Source organism: Ptiloglossa arizonensis, chromosome 4 (genome assembly GCF_051014685.1).
Source record: "Ptiloglossa arizonensis isolate GNS036 chromosome 4, iyPtiAriz1_principal, whole genome shotgun sequence".
In the NCBI taxonomy this organism is placed as follows: domain Eukaryota; kingdom Metazoa; phylum Arthropoda; class Insecta; order Hymenoptera; family Colletidae; genus Ptiloglossa; species Ptiloglossa arizonensis.
In genome coordinates this window covers 6,815,150-6,833,230 of record NC_135051.1, presented here as the reverse complement: position 1 = coordinate 6,833,230, position 18,081 = coordinate 6,815,150, and the positions used below count along the sequence as shown (strand labels likewise).

The window sequence follows — 18,081 nt, the reverse complement described above, 5'->3', positions numbered from 1 at the left end:
AATGATCAAGTATTTGTCGAGTAAGTAAGTTGTCGAGTATTTGAACAGGCATAAATTCGTAACGTCAAGTATTCGAATAATCAAGAATTCGTATTGTCAGGTACTCCGATAGTCAAGTATTCGACTAGTACTCGAACATTCGAATATTCTTAAACAGAAAAATTCACCAAGTAACCCAAGTTCTACAATAATTTATACCTACAATTTGTTACATTCAAATGATCAAGTATTCAAGTTGTCGAGTATTCGAACAGGCATGAATTCGTAACGACAGGTATTCGAACAATCAAGAATTCGTAACGTCAGGTATTCGAACAATCAAGAATTCGTAACGTCAGGTATTCGGACAATCAAGAATTCGTAACGTCGTCAGGTATTCGGACAATCGAGAATTCGTAACGTCAGGTATTCGAACAATCGAGAATTCGTAACGTCAAGTATTCAAATAATCAAGAATTCGTATCGTCAGGTACTCCTGCAGTCAAGTATTCGACCAGTACTCGAACCTTGGAACATTCTCAAAGGGAAAAACTCTCCGAGTAACCCAAGCTCTAATTGTTACCTATCTCTGATTCGTCACACTCCGTGTTACGTTAAAAATTGTGACATCTACGTAGCAACGATGCACGATCATTTCACATTGTATCGTTCGAAGAACACAGTGTCGTAACTCGACCAAACTCAATTACTTTTATCCGACCCGCGTACGATACCCATTTACCGGAAACGTAAATAGACGGTTCCCATGCAGGCTTTATATAGGCTAACCGTTAGGCCAATATTGAATTACATTTTCCATGTGGGTCTATTCGTGCTTGTATCTCTATACGTTTGCCCGCGTTATGAGAGACGCGTGTATGTTCGGTTAATTGCCGTATCACTCACCATATAGATCATCATACGTAGCAACCTCCACACCCCTGGCATCCTGGAGGTCCCAGCCTCTCACGATGAGATACGCTTCCCTGCAAAGACAAACGTTCGTCGTTAACCACTGAAACAATTTTCTAATCGTAAGCCCGAGCCCCGCTCGGCCGACAGAAGGAATTCGCAGCCGGATCTATTTTAATTTATCCGACCACCATGGTCTAGCGAGCAAATTAACTGAACACCGTCCGCCAGGTCGCGGTTCGAATCCCAAGGAGGTCTCGGCGCAAAATTGATTTGCCGAGAGAAATCATGGTTATGGGGTTTCGAGTGTACGTGTGCCCGATACGTTCCGTGGAATCAGGATACGCGACGCTCGCGTTCAAGTTTAGATGAAACAAAACCGAATCGAGATAGGGACACGATCGCGTTCGACGAAACATTCGGTGATGTTTTCGAACGATTACGCGGGGTACTGGGTATTGTTTAACGAGAACCGTCGTGATTCGAAATTGAACATCGGAATTAATATTAGTTCGAGCTACGGCGGAGTTCGGTTACGTGTCCGTTGCGCGGTATAATTTCAATCGACGCAAGAACGTTGATAAGCGCTAATTGGTTCGATGGTCGTTTTACGTCTGTCTCGATATGCAAATCCATCGGATTTTTAAAGTCTATTCGACATCACACGAGAGAAAATTTATTTTTACCGATCGCTAACGAACGTACAACGTTTTACGATTATTTCAGAAGTGGAGAACAGTGTCTACTCCCTAACCGGAAATCTATCGATCGATTATTCTTTTTGGTATGGAATCGTTCTTAATAGTATCGCATTGATATTATTAAATTTTTGCAGTAGAAATGTAGATGATGTGACGTCAGAGACTGACTTTTTGATCCATAATAATTTAATAGTAACGCGAAGTATGGAAAATGTCCTTAATTTATACATAACGTCTCTGTAACTGATCGGATATTTACAGAAAAGACACTCTATAATTTACACAGACATTCTATAATTGATAGGTGTCTTTGAAAACACGAAACGTTAAATTCTCACCGAAATGGAATAATTTTAATCGCGTCGTTAAACGCGTAAGACCGTTCGGGTTCGTAGACCTCTTTCGTAATAAATTCATTTCTCGTTCTTTAAACAACCGAATTCACGTCGATAGGAACGTGAATAAATTCCACCTGGTTATCGTCCGGACTACGGAGTAGATTCAACGTGTCTTTTGACCATTAGTCGTGGAAACTCCCCTTGAAACAGTAAAAAAACAACAACAACAAAAAATAGACTTCGACTACTTCCGCAACGAACGACTCGATTATTCGCGAATAACGATTATCGGTAGCGATGGAATTTTACGAGCGTACTTTCCACGCTCGTTTCCGTAACCCGGAAAGCAATACTGTTTACGAGTCTGATAAACCTATTACGCACCACGGTGCAACATAAATACCGAACAAACGAAACCAGTATGAAAGAGACGGACGATTCCCGTACGCGGATACCACGGAGTTTCGCATACATTTTCGTATCGGTGTTCACGGTCTTGATTAGCGTTGACCTACCCGATGATTATCGGCTTCGACTGTTACATTGATTTATCGCTGGGAGATACGTTACGCAGATAACGCGACTCGTCGGGAGCGCGGGGCCCGTTGTCTTTATTCAACGGAACGTCTGAAACGTGGCGCTCACCGGGTGGGGGTAAAAGGGGAGGAGCTTGGGAAGTCGCAATCGGCGCGGTCCCGCGGCGTAACCCACTTAAGCCGCGATGCTTTGTCGATTAGGTCGTAGCCGGAACGGAGTCGCTAATGAATCGATAAGCGATACTTTACCGGTTCGAGTGGTTCTTTTACCTTTTTTTTTTTTTTTTTTTTTTTCAAGCATTCTTCTAATGCCAGTTTTGCGTACAGCGAATCCACGAGCTCGATCAGCGTGACCGGTATTTTACCCTCCAACAATATCTCTCGAGCAGTGATCCGTATCGGCCGCCGGGCGTGAGCGAACAGGACCATGGGAAATCGTGATTACGGGGACAGGTACGAACGTTTCGCTCCGTTCGAAGGAAAATTCGTCGAATTCGAACCAGGGGGTATCAGTGCTGCCCCCAGAGATTGCAGAACGGTAGAGAACTAGAGATTACGGGACTGGTTACTCGTGTTACAAACAGGGGATGAATTTACCTATTGAAATGAGCGAAAGACGTCTTATTTATTTTGAATTAAATGAACCAATTACGTTGGTTAGCAGTAATCTTTGCTCGTTCGTGCAGAGTCGCGTTTTGCTTATTTCTCGTAAAACATGTAAGCCAAAGGAGTACCAAGGGGCCGAGTTACTGTCGGTGTATACACGTGTACGAGAAGCGTCGATCGATATACGAAACACCGTTCTCATAATCGGGAAGATTAATCGCGGTATCGTGCGCGATCGCGATATTCGGCATCGAGATGAGAACGCGAACCGAAGGGGGGACAAATAAAAGCGTTCACGGACGACCGTACAGGCTAGGCGGAAACCTGTTCGGCCGCCCGCCCCGCCCCTCGTTCCCCCACCCGTTGCTCGTGACCATTCATAAAACTGCGGCTGCGCGGCGCTGGTATTTATGAGTTATTCACGGGCGTCGGTGATCCGAACGAGTCGGCGATACGGCGGCGTAGATCAATCGTCGAACGATCTAATGGATCGTCGCGTTACGTTGTACGCATCTCGCGATTAGTTTTATTATCGAGGGTAGCGGGAATCGTCGGTATCGGGTCCGGTTATTGTCGCGTCACGGAACCGCCCCGAGCGAACCTCGACTCCAAGGGCCAACGTTTCTTCTCCGCGCTCGGTTTGATGTTACTTGTTCTTTCTTTTCTTTTTCTTTTTTTTTTTGCCTTGCCTGGATTAAACGCGTCACCCGATTGACAGCGATCGCCTTACAACCTCCGTTCCCTTAATGACCGGATAGACGCGGGGATACGACCGCTCGGAGCAATTCGGTCCCCTCGTCTCTCTGTATTTCGGCGTTTCTTCGTTGACTAGTCGACCAACAACGAACCGTTCGACGCCTTTTTTACTCGGTCAGCTCGAGTAGAGACACGTACGCCCGGTAAATCCGATGATCCGTTCGTTTTTTTTCTTTTTTTTCGATATTTTTTTTATATCTTTCTTCCTTTTTTTCTTTCTTTCTTCCCCCTCTCCCGTCTTGCTTGCGCCGCGGATGGAAGTTCTCGCGCATTAAAATTCTTCTTCGGGGCGGGTCTTAATCCTGACAGGGGCGATCGTTTTTGTCGAACACCGGGAATCGAACTTCGTTCCGTGGAAACACGATCGCCGTGGATCGAACACCGCTCGACTTCCTCGAGTTTTTGCTCCCGTTCCTTTTTCAACAGCTTTCGGACCGATCCGTTTACCTGTATCGAAGACACCGCGCTTTTTCGATTCTCGGTGTCAGCGACGTTATCCGACTCGATGGATTTAGCTACTCGCTACGCTTACGGTGGTTGCACGCGGTTAACTTTCGGTTACAGCGCAATATAGATACTTCGTTTGGAAGTAACGCAACGTTTCTGCGCACACTGTCTCAGTTTTTCTATCCTCTGGAATATTTGCTAAACCTTCTTTCGTTCTATTGCTCTCCTGTCCTTAACATCTTCTGAAATCGTATAGTATTTGCAAAGAGTGGGTCAAAGGTGACCCACGCCAACTTTAGACCTATATTTATAAAATGTATACATTCAAAGTTAGCTGTAGATGGTCGTAAAAGACTGTTCTTAACATCTTCTGAAATCGTATTTTCTCAGTCAATTGCCCTAGTAGTGTTCAATTACTCCGAATGTTTTTGCAAAGAGTGGGTCAAAAGTAACCCACGCCGATTTATTTACAGAATATGTATATTCAAAGTTACCTCCAGATGGTCGTAAACTTTTGACAAACTTTATTTGATCGACGTGAACACGAAGTAAACAGAGGAATAAGATTCACCGAGAGTGAGAGAGATAGAATCTCAGCGCGTGAGTCTCGTATTACATGCAAAGTTAATCGATTACCAAAACTTTCTTACATCTTTCTAAAAGTATTGTCAACGGATCAACAACGTATCCTCGGTGAAAATAACTCCAAACCATCCCCAAAAGCACATTTCCCAAATTCGAAGAAATTCTTTTCAACGTACAATTAAAGAAAATTCAACCAGGGTCGTGTTTGTACCCATTTTCATCGGTAGAGTCTCGCGGATCCATCGACGATACCGTTACGAAGATACAATGGGAAACGGAAAGATAAACAATGGCGTAGACACGAGGATACCGTTACTCGAATTCGTGGTAAAAAATTGTCCCTCGAAACCGAGAATTAGTCCGCGCAGATTCACGCGCGCGGAGACGCTGCGATGCCAATTGCAAGGTTCCCCAGTGACGTGGATAATACAAATGGGTGAAGCTGACAGCCTCGGCTACCAGAACGGCGCGCGACTGAACGCTGCAAGGTTGTACGGAGAACGTTAATTAAAATTGAGTTTACCACTGTGTTCCACGCATAAGTGGCACGTCGCGGATTACGAGTGATAGAACGTCCACGGCATTTGCGAAGTCTACGTGTGCGGTTGGCTGCAACGTAACGACGACAGGTTACACCGAGTGCACGTTGTCGCGGGCCATATTTAATTAATGCAGTCCGCGACGCCTGCAGTGGGCCACGCCTATGCTTGCCTTTCGATCGGAATTTACATCGACGAACGCCGAACAATTACCACTGATTGGCTAATGACTCGTGCCCCCGGTGAAGAACTGTCTATGCCTATCCTACCGGAACCATCGGTACGCTCGACAGACGCAAGAACACCGTGAAATCGCGCGAATGGGAATCGGATTAAGAATCCTATAAAAACGTAAGACACGCCTCGTGTTATACCAGCCATGTCCCCGAGCTGTTTCCATCGACGATGTGGAGAAAAAGTACGCGACACTTATCTTTTCTCCGGTCCCAGAACCGTAACGTATTCATTTTTCGTTTGTATGGTTATCAGGTAACGATTCTCGGTTTGTTATCAGGTAGTAACAATGTGTTTCCCTACTTTGTATTTCTACAATGTATTTCTGTCGATTTTAATTTATTTCCATGACTATATTTATTACGACGTGTAAAATAATTTGTCTATTTTATTCGCAATTTTCGAATAGAGAATCGGGTGTTCGATGGTTAAAGGGTGGAACTACCCTCTGAGACTTGTATTGAAAAGTTATGGAAACAAATTTTATATTTGTCCTGGATGAAAGATAATACGGATGTATAGGACCGTGTTATTTTCCAATGGAGAACCATCGAGACAACACAAATGGGGTGAAATTTTGAGAGTAGTTTTCTTCCTTTGAACTTGATTTTTCTCAGCTATAAGGGGATGTCTCTTGTTTTTGGTCGGTGTAAAGATCTGTAAAGTGTCGTTAAAATCGGTGCCGTGGATGGACATGTTCCTTGTTAGTTCTATTCTGGTGAAGATGGTAGATCGAAAGATCAGTCTTGGGTTAAGGGGAATGTGGTACCACGAGTAACGGGAATGTACACAGTGTCGCGTAATTTTTGTCCAGTTGTAACCAATCCACTGAAACGTCCGACCCAATACGATTCGCGATTCTATCCGCGTGAAATCTTTCGATCTTCCACCTATACATTGATCGTCACTGTTTTTTAATCTTCTCAAAGGTTACTTTTTCTCGTAAGGCGATTTTACTTTCAAAAATGTGAGAACTTTCCGTTTACTTCGAGATGTGTACGAGATTGAAACGCTCAACTCGAGTCAAATGTTTGTTTTATTCGATAGATTTAATACGCTTTCTTCTACGAACAGATGTTAATTGAGTAATTACAGCGAAGGCACAAGGTAGCCTACATACGTACTGTATTCTGCTTATCCTACATTGTTAGTATTACGTGGCCGAGAATCAGCCGCAGAATTGATTGATATGCAGCGGTGTGCTTTGACTTGTATTAATTAGAGCGCTCATTAAGTAACTTGTGCATACAAAAGTTACCACCGCGAGCTTCCGTATTGTCATTCCTGTCACTGCCGTCAACCACTGTTCATGCTATTATCGTTAGCACTGTCATTACTGTGTGACCGATGTACTCGGGTTTCGCACATGTTGTACTGGATGAACCACAGAAATTGTCCACTACTTTGTTACTGTTTATGGGATGATCAAAGATATTCACGAATCGTACATATTTATGAATCATTTCATTATCGAATGATATTCAATTCACACATAAGAAATAGAAATAATTGTACGTATAAATGGCAGGAACGATTCTGGTACTTTTATCGAGGTAACAATCCGAAGAACACTACATTTAAAAAAGTTTCGACGATATCGTCGAGAGTATTCTCGCCAAGACAAAATGTAATAAATATGCAAGTGTACAACGGTACAAAAATTCAGACTCTCAACGAAGAGTTGCTACAAGAACGATTCTGGTACTTTTATCGAGGTGACGATCCGAGTGTTCAACGAAGAACACTATATCCGAAAAAGTTTCAACGATATCGTCGATAATACTCTGAAAAATGCAATAAATATGCAAGTGTACACCGATACAAGAATTCAAACTCTCAACGAAGAGTTGCTAGAAGAACGATTCTGGTACTTTTATCGAGGTAACAATCCGAGTTTCCAACGAGGAACACTACATCTAAAAAAGTATCAACGATATCGTCGATAATACTCTGAAAAATGCAATAATTATGCAAGTGTGAAACGATACGAAAATTCATACTCTTAACGAGGAGTTGCTACCGAGAATTACTAACTGTCCGACAATGTTCACGTTGAAAGTGTCGTCGATTGGTCCTCCAAAAATGAAAACAATAGATGTACTTATTGCACAGGTCTACCTAGTACAACGTTGGAACGTTTTGTCGTACTTTTATCTAGGTACGGAAGTCTCGAGGCTTTCGTGCGCCATCGATCGATCGGTATTATCTAATTGAACGATTGGTCCCCCAAAAACGAAAACAATAGATGTACTTATTGCACAGGTCTACCTAGTACAACGTTGGAACGTTTTGTCGTACTTTTATCTAGGTACGGAAGTCTCGAGGCTCTCGCGCACCATCGATCGATCGGTATTATTTAATCGAACGATTGGTCCCCCAAAAACGAAAACAATAGATGTACTTATTGCACAGGTCTACTTGATACAGTGTTGGAGCGTTCTGTCGTACTTTTATCGAGGTACGGAAGTCTCGAGGCTCTCGTGCACCATCAATCGATCGGTATTATCTAATCGAACGATCGGGACACCAGTCATCTCTCGATTGCCCCGGGATACACAATCCCAGTCCCGTGGTATTCCCACAGCAGCCTGGTTCGTGATTATTGCACCGTGAAAAATCGGGAACACCGAAGGTGCCGATTATTGCACCGTGAAAAATCGGGAACACCGAACATGTGACTCGCGCGTGGTATATCCTCTGCGCGTACACACACGCGCGGCGATTTCCGCGGAGACGGTACGCAAGGTAGGGGAGTAAGACATTCCTGGAATGTTTAGAGGCTTGGAATGCTTGAAAGGGCCAGTTGTGTTGTACGTATCAGCGTAACGGTGTCTCCTAGCCGGCAGTTCTGGGACCGGCGGTAGGTAGGTCCCACGCTAATAATTTCCCCTCGGCGTCGTCTCACGGGATATGTTGTTTCCCAGACGATTTCTGTTCCGTCGAGCAAAACCGGACGCGGGACAGCACGCGTCCAATCGTGATTTGTCGCCACGGATAATCACGAATAGGATATACTGATCGCGTTAGTTACGACCAGACGCGGCTACATTTATTTTCCACGCGTTAAGAAGTTGCGAAACAAGTTTATCTATTCGACACGTTCGCCCGGGGGATCATGGATGTTCGTGGATCGACGTTTTACTTTCCCGGTGATTGGTATTACAGTTTTTTCCTACTTTACGTAAATATTGGATTATGTGTATATTTCCTTTTTTTTGCTTTTGCGTGAAATGTGGGCGCGCGACCTGGAAATTTTGTGGCAGGGATTTTTAACGAGGTATCGCCGAAGGACTTATACGAGGATGAAAGCTACAAATATTGTAGTATTCGAATATCAAATTATTCGAGTATGAAAGTATTTGAATATGAAATTATTCGAATATGAAATTATTTGAATATGAAATTATTTGAATAGCTTCTGAAATTATTCGAATATGAAATTATTTGAGTATGGAATTATTCGAACAGCTTCTGAAATTATGTTGTTCGGTTGTTCGGAAAGTCGTTTCGTTTTCCAAAACGGAGAATATATAATTTAATAAAACGTTTGTACGCTCGAAAAAAAATCGCGTTTCGTTTTTACCAAAAAAAAAGGCACGACTTTCCGAACGACCCGATAGTAAAGGGAAGAAATAAATTCTCTAAAATATTTCGATGGTAGCGGTATTTAAAATTCGCGTATCCGTGCCAACTTGTCGCGTTTAATGGAAACGATAATATGCGTGAAAGACCGGTAATACTTAAATTAATTTCCACCGCGTCCTGGGCCCGCCTTACCTACGTTGCCGTTGGTCTCGAACCTTAGGGCCGTTAATAATTTATTTGACGATTAATAAAAAAAGTCTCGAATTACGGTCATAAATCACGATTATGGCTCCTGCGGTATTTTCCCCGCGTATTCTTGGAATGCACGATCAAACATATGTATATCGTCGCGGTGGTAAGATTCGTAGATCTCCCGTGGTCGTCGTCGCCGACTTGGAACAGCAGTCGTTAATTCTCGCGACTCTCCGTAATTTGTAAGTGTCACCAGAGTCAACGGTAACTTATTCCAAAACCGTCGCTGTGTCGAATCACGTAAAAACCAAAAGAGGTACCCGCGTCACACGATCATCACGGATCCGGTATTTTAACGACGCGAGATAAACTCGTTCTCGTGGGAAACAGGCGTTTAGATTCGTCAATAGTCGGCAATTAATTTCATTCGCGTGCAAATATAATCGTCGATTCTTGTTCGACGTAGTTTCTGCTTTCCAGTAGCTATTAGCCGAACAGAAAACGAAGAGAATCGTTCGATGGAGTTCCTTTTTTGAATATGTATCGTTATCGAAGATCCGCGATGTTAAGTTTGCCCGGAACATCTGTAACCGTGTGTCGTGTAGTACTAACAAGTTCGTAAATATAATTACCGACGAGAAACGAAGCGAGTACGGGAAGGTTGTGTTACTGTCACAGGCTCGAAACCGAGGCGCGACAGTTAACGAGGGACGCGATACAATGGCGTCGAGTGAGGTACAAATAGAGAGTAAGATACGGTTAAATGGTGGGGAGGACTATCGGTCAGTTAACGAGACAGAATCTGTGACAATTAACGAGGCATTGCTTATAATTCTCTTTGAACAATTTGCAATTTGTAAGACGTTTTGCCGATTATTGCATTGAGACGTTACAGTAGGATTATTCCTGGTAAAAGGTGGATTTCTGTTTGTTTTATTTTTTATTACAACAAATTGAGACTCAAACTCGGAGGCTAACTTCAAAATTTGTATTTCTTCACGGTTGATATACTGTGAATATATCAATCGCGTATCAATTAACAACTTCGTTTTTCTGATAATGAAAATTGCTAAGTGGCTAATCGTAAACTGTCTATTGATAGTCGTTTAAATTATTTTCAAGTTTTTAGCAGACCTCTAATAGTAAGTGATAAATAAACAGCTAATTTCACGTATAATCTGCAGCATGAAAATTACTGCGCTGCGCTCGGCATCGTTTGAGTATCTCGTCAGTCTCATTAGTTATACAATGGTCGCAATAATTTCAGTATTACCGGCGTAAATGAGTTTATCACTCACGAGAGGTGTACCAGAAGCGAACACGTATCTTTTTTAACGACTCGTAGCTCGAATGATATGTTTTTATCGAGTGGAGTGAAATTGATTAAGAAATACTTTCTTTGGTGTTTAACTGGCCATTCGTTTAGGTTATTAATGGAATTAATTGATACAATTGCAAGGTTTCTACACTGAAAATACATTAATTTTGGCTCGTAGATTTCGATGAAATAGTTTACTATAATATTCTTATTATATTTGGGGGGAACTAATTAAAGGATTATCTGCTCGTACGACTGTTTGTTGAAGTATAGTTCAGAAGCTGTTCGAATGATTTCATATTCGAATAATTTCAGAAGCTATTCAAATAATTTCATATTCGAATAATTTCATATTCGAATACTTTCATATTCGAATAATTTCAGAAGCTGTTCAAATAATTTCGTATTTGAATAATTTCATATTCGATAATTTCAAAAGCTATTCAAATAATTTCATATTCGATAATTTCAGAAGTTATTCAAATAATTTCATATTCGATAATTTCAGAAGCTATTCAAATAATTTCATATTCGATAATTTCAGAACCTATTCAAATAATTTCATATTCGAATAATTTCATATTCGAATGATTTCATATTCAAATAATTTCATATTCGAATGATTTCACATTCAAATAATTTCATATTCAAATAATTTCATATTCGAATGATTTTATATTCGAATGATTTCATATTCGAATAATTTCATATTCGAACGTTTCGATTAAACCTGGAATATTTGAGAATTCGTAAATCGTTATTCGAATGCCTGAACGGAAGTGCTCCAATGATATTCGAACGATACTCGATCGCTTCAACAGTATTCGAGTTTCATTTCCGGAATATCCAAGGAACGAAGCAGAACCTACATTCACCGACTATTCCTCTAGAAAAGAATAATTCAACACTCAGCCTCGAGATCTCCACCTCCTGTTCGAGCTACATTTTCACACTCGATCGCAAACTCGTCGAATTTAATTCGTCGTAAAGAAATCGTCGAGTGTCCTGTCGGTGCCATTAGCGCGTTAATTAAACTTTGCAAAAAAAAAGACAAAAAAGAAAAAAAAATGAAAAGAAAAAACCGACCGCGATCGGGCATTAATCCCCCATCGAGGGTACAAACGGTGTCATTGGAACTGATACTCGAACCGTGGTTGACCTTCGATCTATTCGGTCTGGCCGCAAAACTGTTGCCTCCGCTACATTGCCGGAAGAATTTATCGGTCGGTAAATCGAAGAGGATACGAAGAACGAAACGAGCGTGCCGTGGCACGAGCGGACGGAGATTCGTGCGAGCCGTAACCGAGCGCGTAATTGACTTTACGATCCATTCACCGCGATCGAGATCGGTTATGTTAACATTAACGGTTAATGTGACCCAGTGATCGTCGTTGCCGCGCTTGCGCGCGCGTGCGCGCGTAGCGGCGTAGCAAGCACGGCGCGACGATGAGCAATTATCGCGTGCGGTATGTCCATCTCGCGTACCGATCGTCTCGGACGAGGGCTGCGAGTGGCAGCCGCGTATTACGCGCGTTGCTTGCACGCGCGGTGGCGGCGGCGGCGTGCATTCGACCGTGTGAATGCGCTCGCGGTCGCGCGTTCACCGGTACGCGCGTGTACACGCGTCACGATAACAGCACCGTGAATGGAAAGTACGAGGTGGATCTCTACGTACCGTACCGTATAGCGCGTAAACCGAGCGACGGTGCTCCGTTCCGCGAAACGGCGATGATAATTAACGCGTGGACACCGCGTCGAGAAACGACGGTTACAACGAACCCGTTACGGGGTACACGTTGAACCCTCGCAGTGGGTCGTGATCGGGCACCGTCGTTGGAATCGGTTTCTCCCTCCCCTCCTCTTATTAATCGGTAGAAATCAATTCGATACGCGGGAGAGATCGCCGACATGTGCGCGACGAAGTAGGTTCATTGTGGCAAGGATACGCGATTAAGGTTGTATCATAATGCGCGGCGATGTAGGCTACGTCTCTCTCGTGTACAGGATGGAAAGCATCCGCGCATCTGGGACGCATTAATGTGATAAGTAGGCCCGGAACTAGTCGAATATTTTACACCGGGAATTCGAATACTACGGTGTAACGATCCTCGAGTCGATCGAGTACTGCCTGGGGAGAGAGTGGTGGTAGGTATCGAGGTGTTAGGAAGGAATTTTGAATGGTACTTGGACCGTGCAGGGAATCTTCGAGTATTCGAGTGGTTGACGACTATGCAGAATCTTTGAATATTTGAGTGTTGGAAGGCTACGAAGAATCTTCGAATATTTGAGTATTTAAAGACTACGAATAGTCTTTGAATATTTGAGTATTTGAAGACTATGAAGAATCTTGGAGTACTTGAGTATTTGAAGACTACGAATAGTCTTTGAATATTTGAATATTGGACTATTTGAAGAGTACGAATAGTCTTTGAATATTTGAATATTTGACTATTTGAAGAGTACGAATAGTCTTTGAATATTTGAGTATTTGAAGACTACGAATAGTCTTTGAATATTTAAGTATTTGAAGACTATGAATAATCTTTGAATATTTGAGTATTTGAATACCATGAATGAACTTTGTTCCAAATACTCGTTCAGCGTGCAAAAAAAATATGAATCATCTAATTGAGAAATTGCACAAATATTGTTGGAATGTTACTGAAGAATTGCTGAATAATTTGGGATATTTTTCAAACAACTTTCTTTTTCTATTCGTTGCACCCGATTTTAAATAGATCACTGGAACGAGGCTTAACTCAGTGAATGCTTATCGAAACTTCTACTATCTAATTTTTAGGTTCTCGAATTCCTTTGAGATTCATTTTCTGACCCTTTACAACAATTGTTCCAATCGTAGTGCCAAACATAAGTTTGATCACACTATTGTCCATCTCAATAGTTCTTGTCCCTGATACATCGATAAAAATTCTCCCACGATGAATGACATTATCGAGGACATGGTACACAATCTCATTTCCCGTTTACACGGTCCGAATATTCCCCATTCTTTTTCATTTCTCCGAATGACATTCTGAAGGTCATTCGAAGGTCCCATTGCGACAGAAAGAAGGTCACCCTCGTACCAGATAAAAGAACCGTTAAAAGCGACATCGAAAGCGTAGAAAAAAGGCTCGACCCTCTGAAAAATAAAATTCCCCCGGCCAACGAAGAAAATTGACACCGGTGGCCAAGTAACGCGTCCCACCCGGTACATAAAGCCGCGTGCAATTTTCCACGGCGCGATGCTACTCCACTTTTTTTTTTCCCTTCCACCGATACCTTACGAAAGGCCGTGGACTCGATGCGGCCGCGTCGATCGGGTTCGGGTAAAATCTATTGAAATTTCGAATAGCACGGTCCGAGGAATTCTAAGAGCAGCTCGGCGTGTCGAGCCCCCAATCGTTCACCGCAAAACCGACAGCTGTCGCGAACCGTCATTATCCTCGTTCGAGTCCGGCCGCGGGAAACCTCGGTAGCGGTGACGAAACTGGGTTAACGCTAACGCTGCCACGGTTGCTCCGTTTCCGCGCGCGGTCTCGCGGAATTTTCTGATCCCCTTCCACTTCCTAACGTCGGCGGCGGCTCGGTACCGCCGCGCGTCTTCGTTAGAAATTAACGAGAAAAAGCACGGGTGCACGGCTTGGTTCGCGTCCGTTAACGAGCATCGAATCGTATACGCGTAACGATACGCACGCGCGCTAAGGGTGTCCGCCGTTGGAGAACTGTTTCAGTGTGCCGGTTGCGAGCGCGGATAGCGTGTCAAATGAACGTAATGCCGCGGTGGTTAATGGATAATGGCACGAATCTACGGCGATACCGGTTCTCATGCACAGGGGGGCCCCTCTCTCGCTCTCGCGCTCGCGCGATCCGAGCCGTCTGCTCCCCACCGCTGCCGCGACTCGACTCGCCCCTCCCTCTCCCCCACCCCGCTCTTGTAAACGATACGCGGCAGCGTGTGTGACGCGCACGCGCACTCGCGCCCGCCGTAACCCCGCTCCGATTACGGTCCCGACCAGTATTTGTGATGCTCGATGCGTAAAGTATTATAGGCTGCATCACCGCCGCCGCCGCCGCCGCCGCCGCTGTCACCGGACCAGAATGCGATAACGCTCGCCGATCGCATGGATGTATGCGATGTACGCGATCTATGGATGTATGCGATTCATGGACGCGCGTTATACGGGCCGCGGAAATCGGCGACCGATGCCGCCCGATATTGCCATTTTACGCCGCGGCGGGGCGCGACACGGGAAAATCCGGAAACCGTGAAATCTACGAGATCTGTCGGGTTGCGGTTCGACGTTATCGATAAACGGGGGGCAGATGGAGGGAGTTCTCGTTCTTCTGGGGACGCTACAAGGGACACGTTCGCGCTCGAGCCGTGTCTGTAGCGTTGAACACCGGCTTGGTTGTCGATGGTGCGTGAATTTTTTGGGAGATACAACGGGTATCCATCCATTCGATAATAAGTAGTTGTAGTCTCTTCTAGGATAAGAATGTTCGGTTGTACTGTTGGGTATAATTAGTATTATAGATAGGTATTATATAATAGATTGGGTCGTTCGGAAAGTCATTTCGTTTTTTTTTTTTTTTTTTTTGGTGAAAATATAAACACGATTTTTTTTAGAGTGTATAAACATTTTATTAAATTATATATTCTTCATTTTGGAAAACGAAATCAGTTTCCGAACAACCTAATAGTTATTGCCTCTTTTGGGATAAGAATGTTCGGTTATAGTGGATTGATGTAAACGAGAGTTTGTAAGTCCAAAGAGAACCGATGTATCGAAATTTTTCTATGTCGATCGAGGAACATACAAAGAAGGTTGAATGTTTCTTTTTTCATTAAAAATCATTTATATAGGTTCTCTTAGAATCTTGGAATTTTTGGATTTCGTTTTTAGGGTCGTTTATCGAGAGATTAGTAATTTTTTTTAAGTTTTTCTCTCTTTGAATCTCTGACACGTTCTTACAATTTATTCGTATGTGGAAGTATGTATATTATATATCTAAGACACGAATATGCGTAAGAGGCAAGGTGCAGCTAAAAGTGGTGGTATAAAATTTAACCTTAATCCTGGTATTGCATGAACGAAACGATAGATATTGCAAATTTTAATGCGACCTATCAATCTTGCTGTAATATGTGTACACGAACTATTGACTTGCGAGCAAAACAAATAGAATATCTCATAAATGTATGATTAGTTTGAGAACCAATATTTATTAACTCATTCCTATTTTAATGTACGAAAAATTGCGAATTCTGAGTTAACGAATTCTATATTATATCAATGTGTCATATATTTCAAATTTCGAACACATTAACCTGAAAAATAATTAAGAAAACTATCCGCGAATTCTGAGTTAACGAGCAATCCTACATTAGATCAATGTGTCACATATTTCTAATTTCGAAAACATTGACCCCAAAACTGGAAATCTATTGTCAAAAATCAGATTTCTTTTCCAACAGATCTTCGTCTTCGCTTCGGTCGAAGTAGTGGAAAGTCATTGCAGTAATTTGCAATTAACTTTAATGTATTCTTATCGTATACTAAAGATTACCTATGCATACATTGTATACTAATGATTACCATAGTGTAGAAAGAAAAAGAATCAGCTTAGAATAGAACCCGGATCTTCCACAGTGACTGTTTCAACCAATTCTACAAACTCGAAGAAACAATTAAAATAAAATTCTCCCAGGAGTGTGCAATTTTATAATAATTCCAGATAACGTTATACTACACTCTCATGAATATTTTATACTAATTTTCGCTGCAGAATAAATCCAAGATCGTTATTTGAAACATTCGAATCGATTGCTCGATTATTCCAGTGAAAGAGATCGTTGGATAATATTGTTCAAATTATTTCAATCTGTTCGTGCTACACTTGTTATACGAACAATTCGAAATGTTCGAGTACTTGGCTCCGTTGAGGGTTGAGGTATTTTCTCGAGTACTCGAGGCAGTTCCTGTTGTGACATTGCGTGAGAAGAAATCAAGGATGAAAGTGTCGACACTGCAATTATGCCACAGATTTCTCACTCTTGCGGTGCTCGCATTTGCATGCACGAGGATGTCGGATATAACTTGCAAATTCAAACGACGCACATTAGTATTCGTAACCGAGCGGTTTGGCATCCGTGTCGAAATACACGAAGCATGAGTACTAAGTACAGGTAACCTTCCTGTAACACGGTTAATTCGTTCCGTGTGAATCGAGACCGTGTTCTACGATACTTGCAAAAGTTACATGCACCGAAACGGAGATTCGAAGCTACGTTTGCTCCGTGGATTGTTCACGATTTAAAAAAATACGCGATGTCGAAGTTGAAATTAAAAATTTATGAAAATTTCAATTTTTCTTCCCGTTCGCATAATTTAAAGTTAAATTAAGCGATTTATCGTTTATTTTTTCCCTCTGCTAATTAAGATTTTAGTTAGTCGTACTGTAAATTTGAGTTAGTCGTATTGTAAATTTCATTGTATCTTCTTCGATCGAAATTCACTTTTTTGATAATTATTGCACATCGTGAACATTTCTATTTTCAAATCCTTTGGTATCTGAACGATGGTTAGTACTTAGAGAGTATAAATTATGTTACGGAAGAACTGTCGAAATTCTTGTACCAAGTTACATCCGAACCGAGTTTTCAATGTACTGTGACAAATAATTATACTTATATTTATTACTTATAATAGACAATTACTTATACTTCTACGACTTGGTATCAGTGCTGAAACTTAAAAGTGTAAATGTTCATTGATCCATCCCCATTGCTGTTACATTTAAATTTTTAGGGAAAAACCATTCCTTGCATCAGAATCACCAATCTTCCAAACACACTATTAAAAACAATATTCAAAAAAAAAAGAGAACAAACGATCCTTGAACATTCTTTCCACAAATCTATAGGCCTACACAAACAGTGTAACTTTTACTCGGAACATTTTATTATTTCATTACTCGGAACATCATATCTTTAGTAATTTAAGAGTTTCCTAAACGTAAATAAAACAGAGGCTCTATTCTAAGGGTTTCCTTCTCCAAATTCAAAGTGTGTCATACTTCATAAATCGCACCAATGACTATTTGTGTCTACGTTCCCCTAGTGGCCATAGAAATGGCACCACACCTTAAAAATACAGTACGGTATTGTACAATAAATGTCGTCTTCGGAGTAAATAGTTTCAATCTAATAAATAACGTTCGCGAATCCAGGCTTCAATGTCCATTAGCTAATTGCAATTTCTACGTATACCCTAACCGTTGCATAATATAGACCTAACCCTAACCATCGTATAATATAGACCTAACCCTAACCATCGCATAATATAGACC

At 42.1% G+C, this 18,081-nt stretch overlaps 1 protein-coding gene across 3 annotated transcripts in view; it reads right to left on the bottom strand.

The window, feature by feature from the left end:
* Positions 1-18,081, bottom strand: part of M (zona pellucida domain-containing protein miniature) — a 48,496-nt gene that overhangs the window by 22,360 nt on the left and 8,055 nt on the right. For all 3 annotated transcript variants that reach the window (XM_076309590.1, XM_076309592.1, XM_076309593.1), the window contains one exon: positions 886-965. In XM_076309590.1, the coding sequence (XP_076165705.1) occupies positions 886-927 (42 nt within the window). In that variant the 5' untranslated portion in view covers positions 928-965. The remainder of the gene's footprint in view (positions 1-885; positions 966-18,081) is intronic.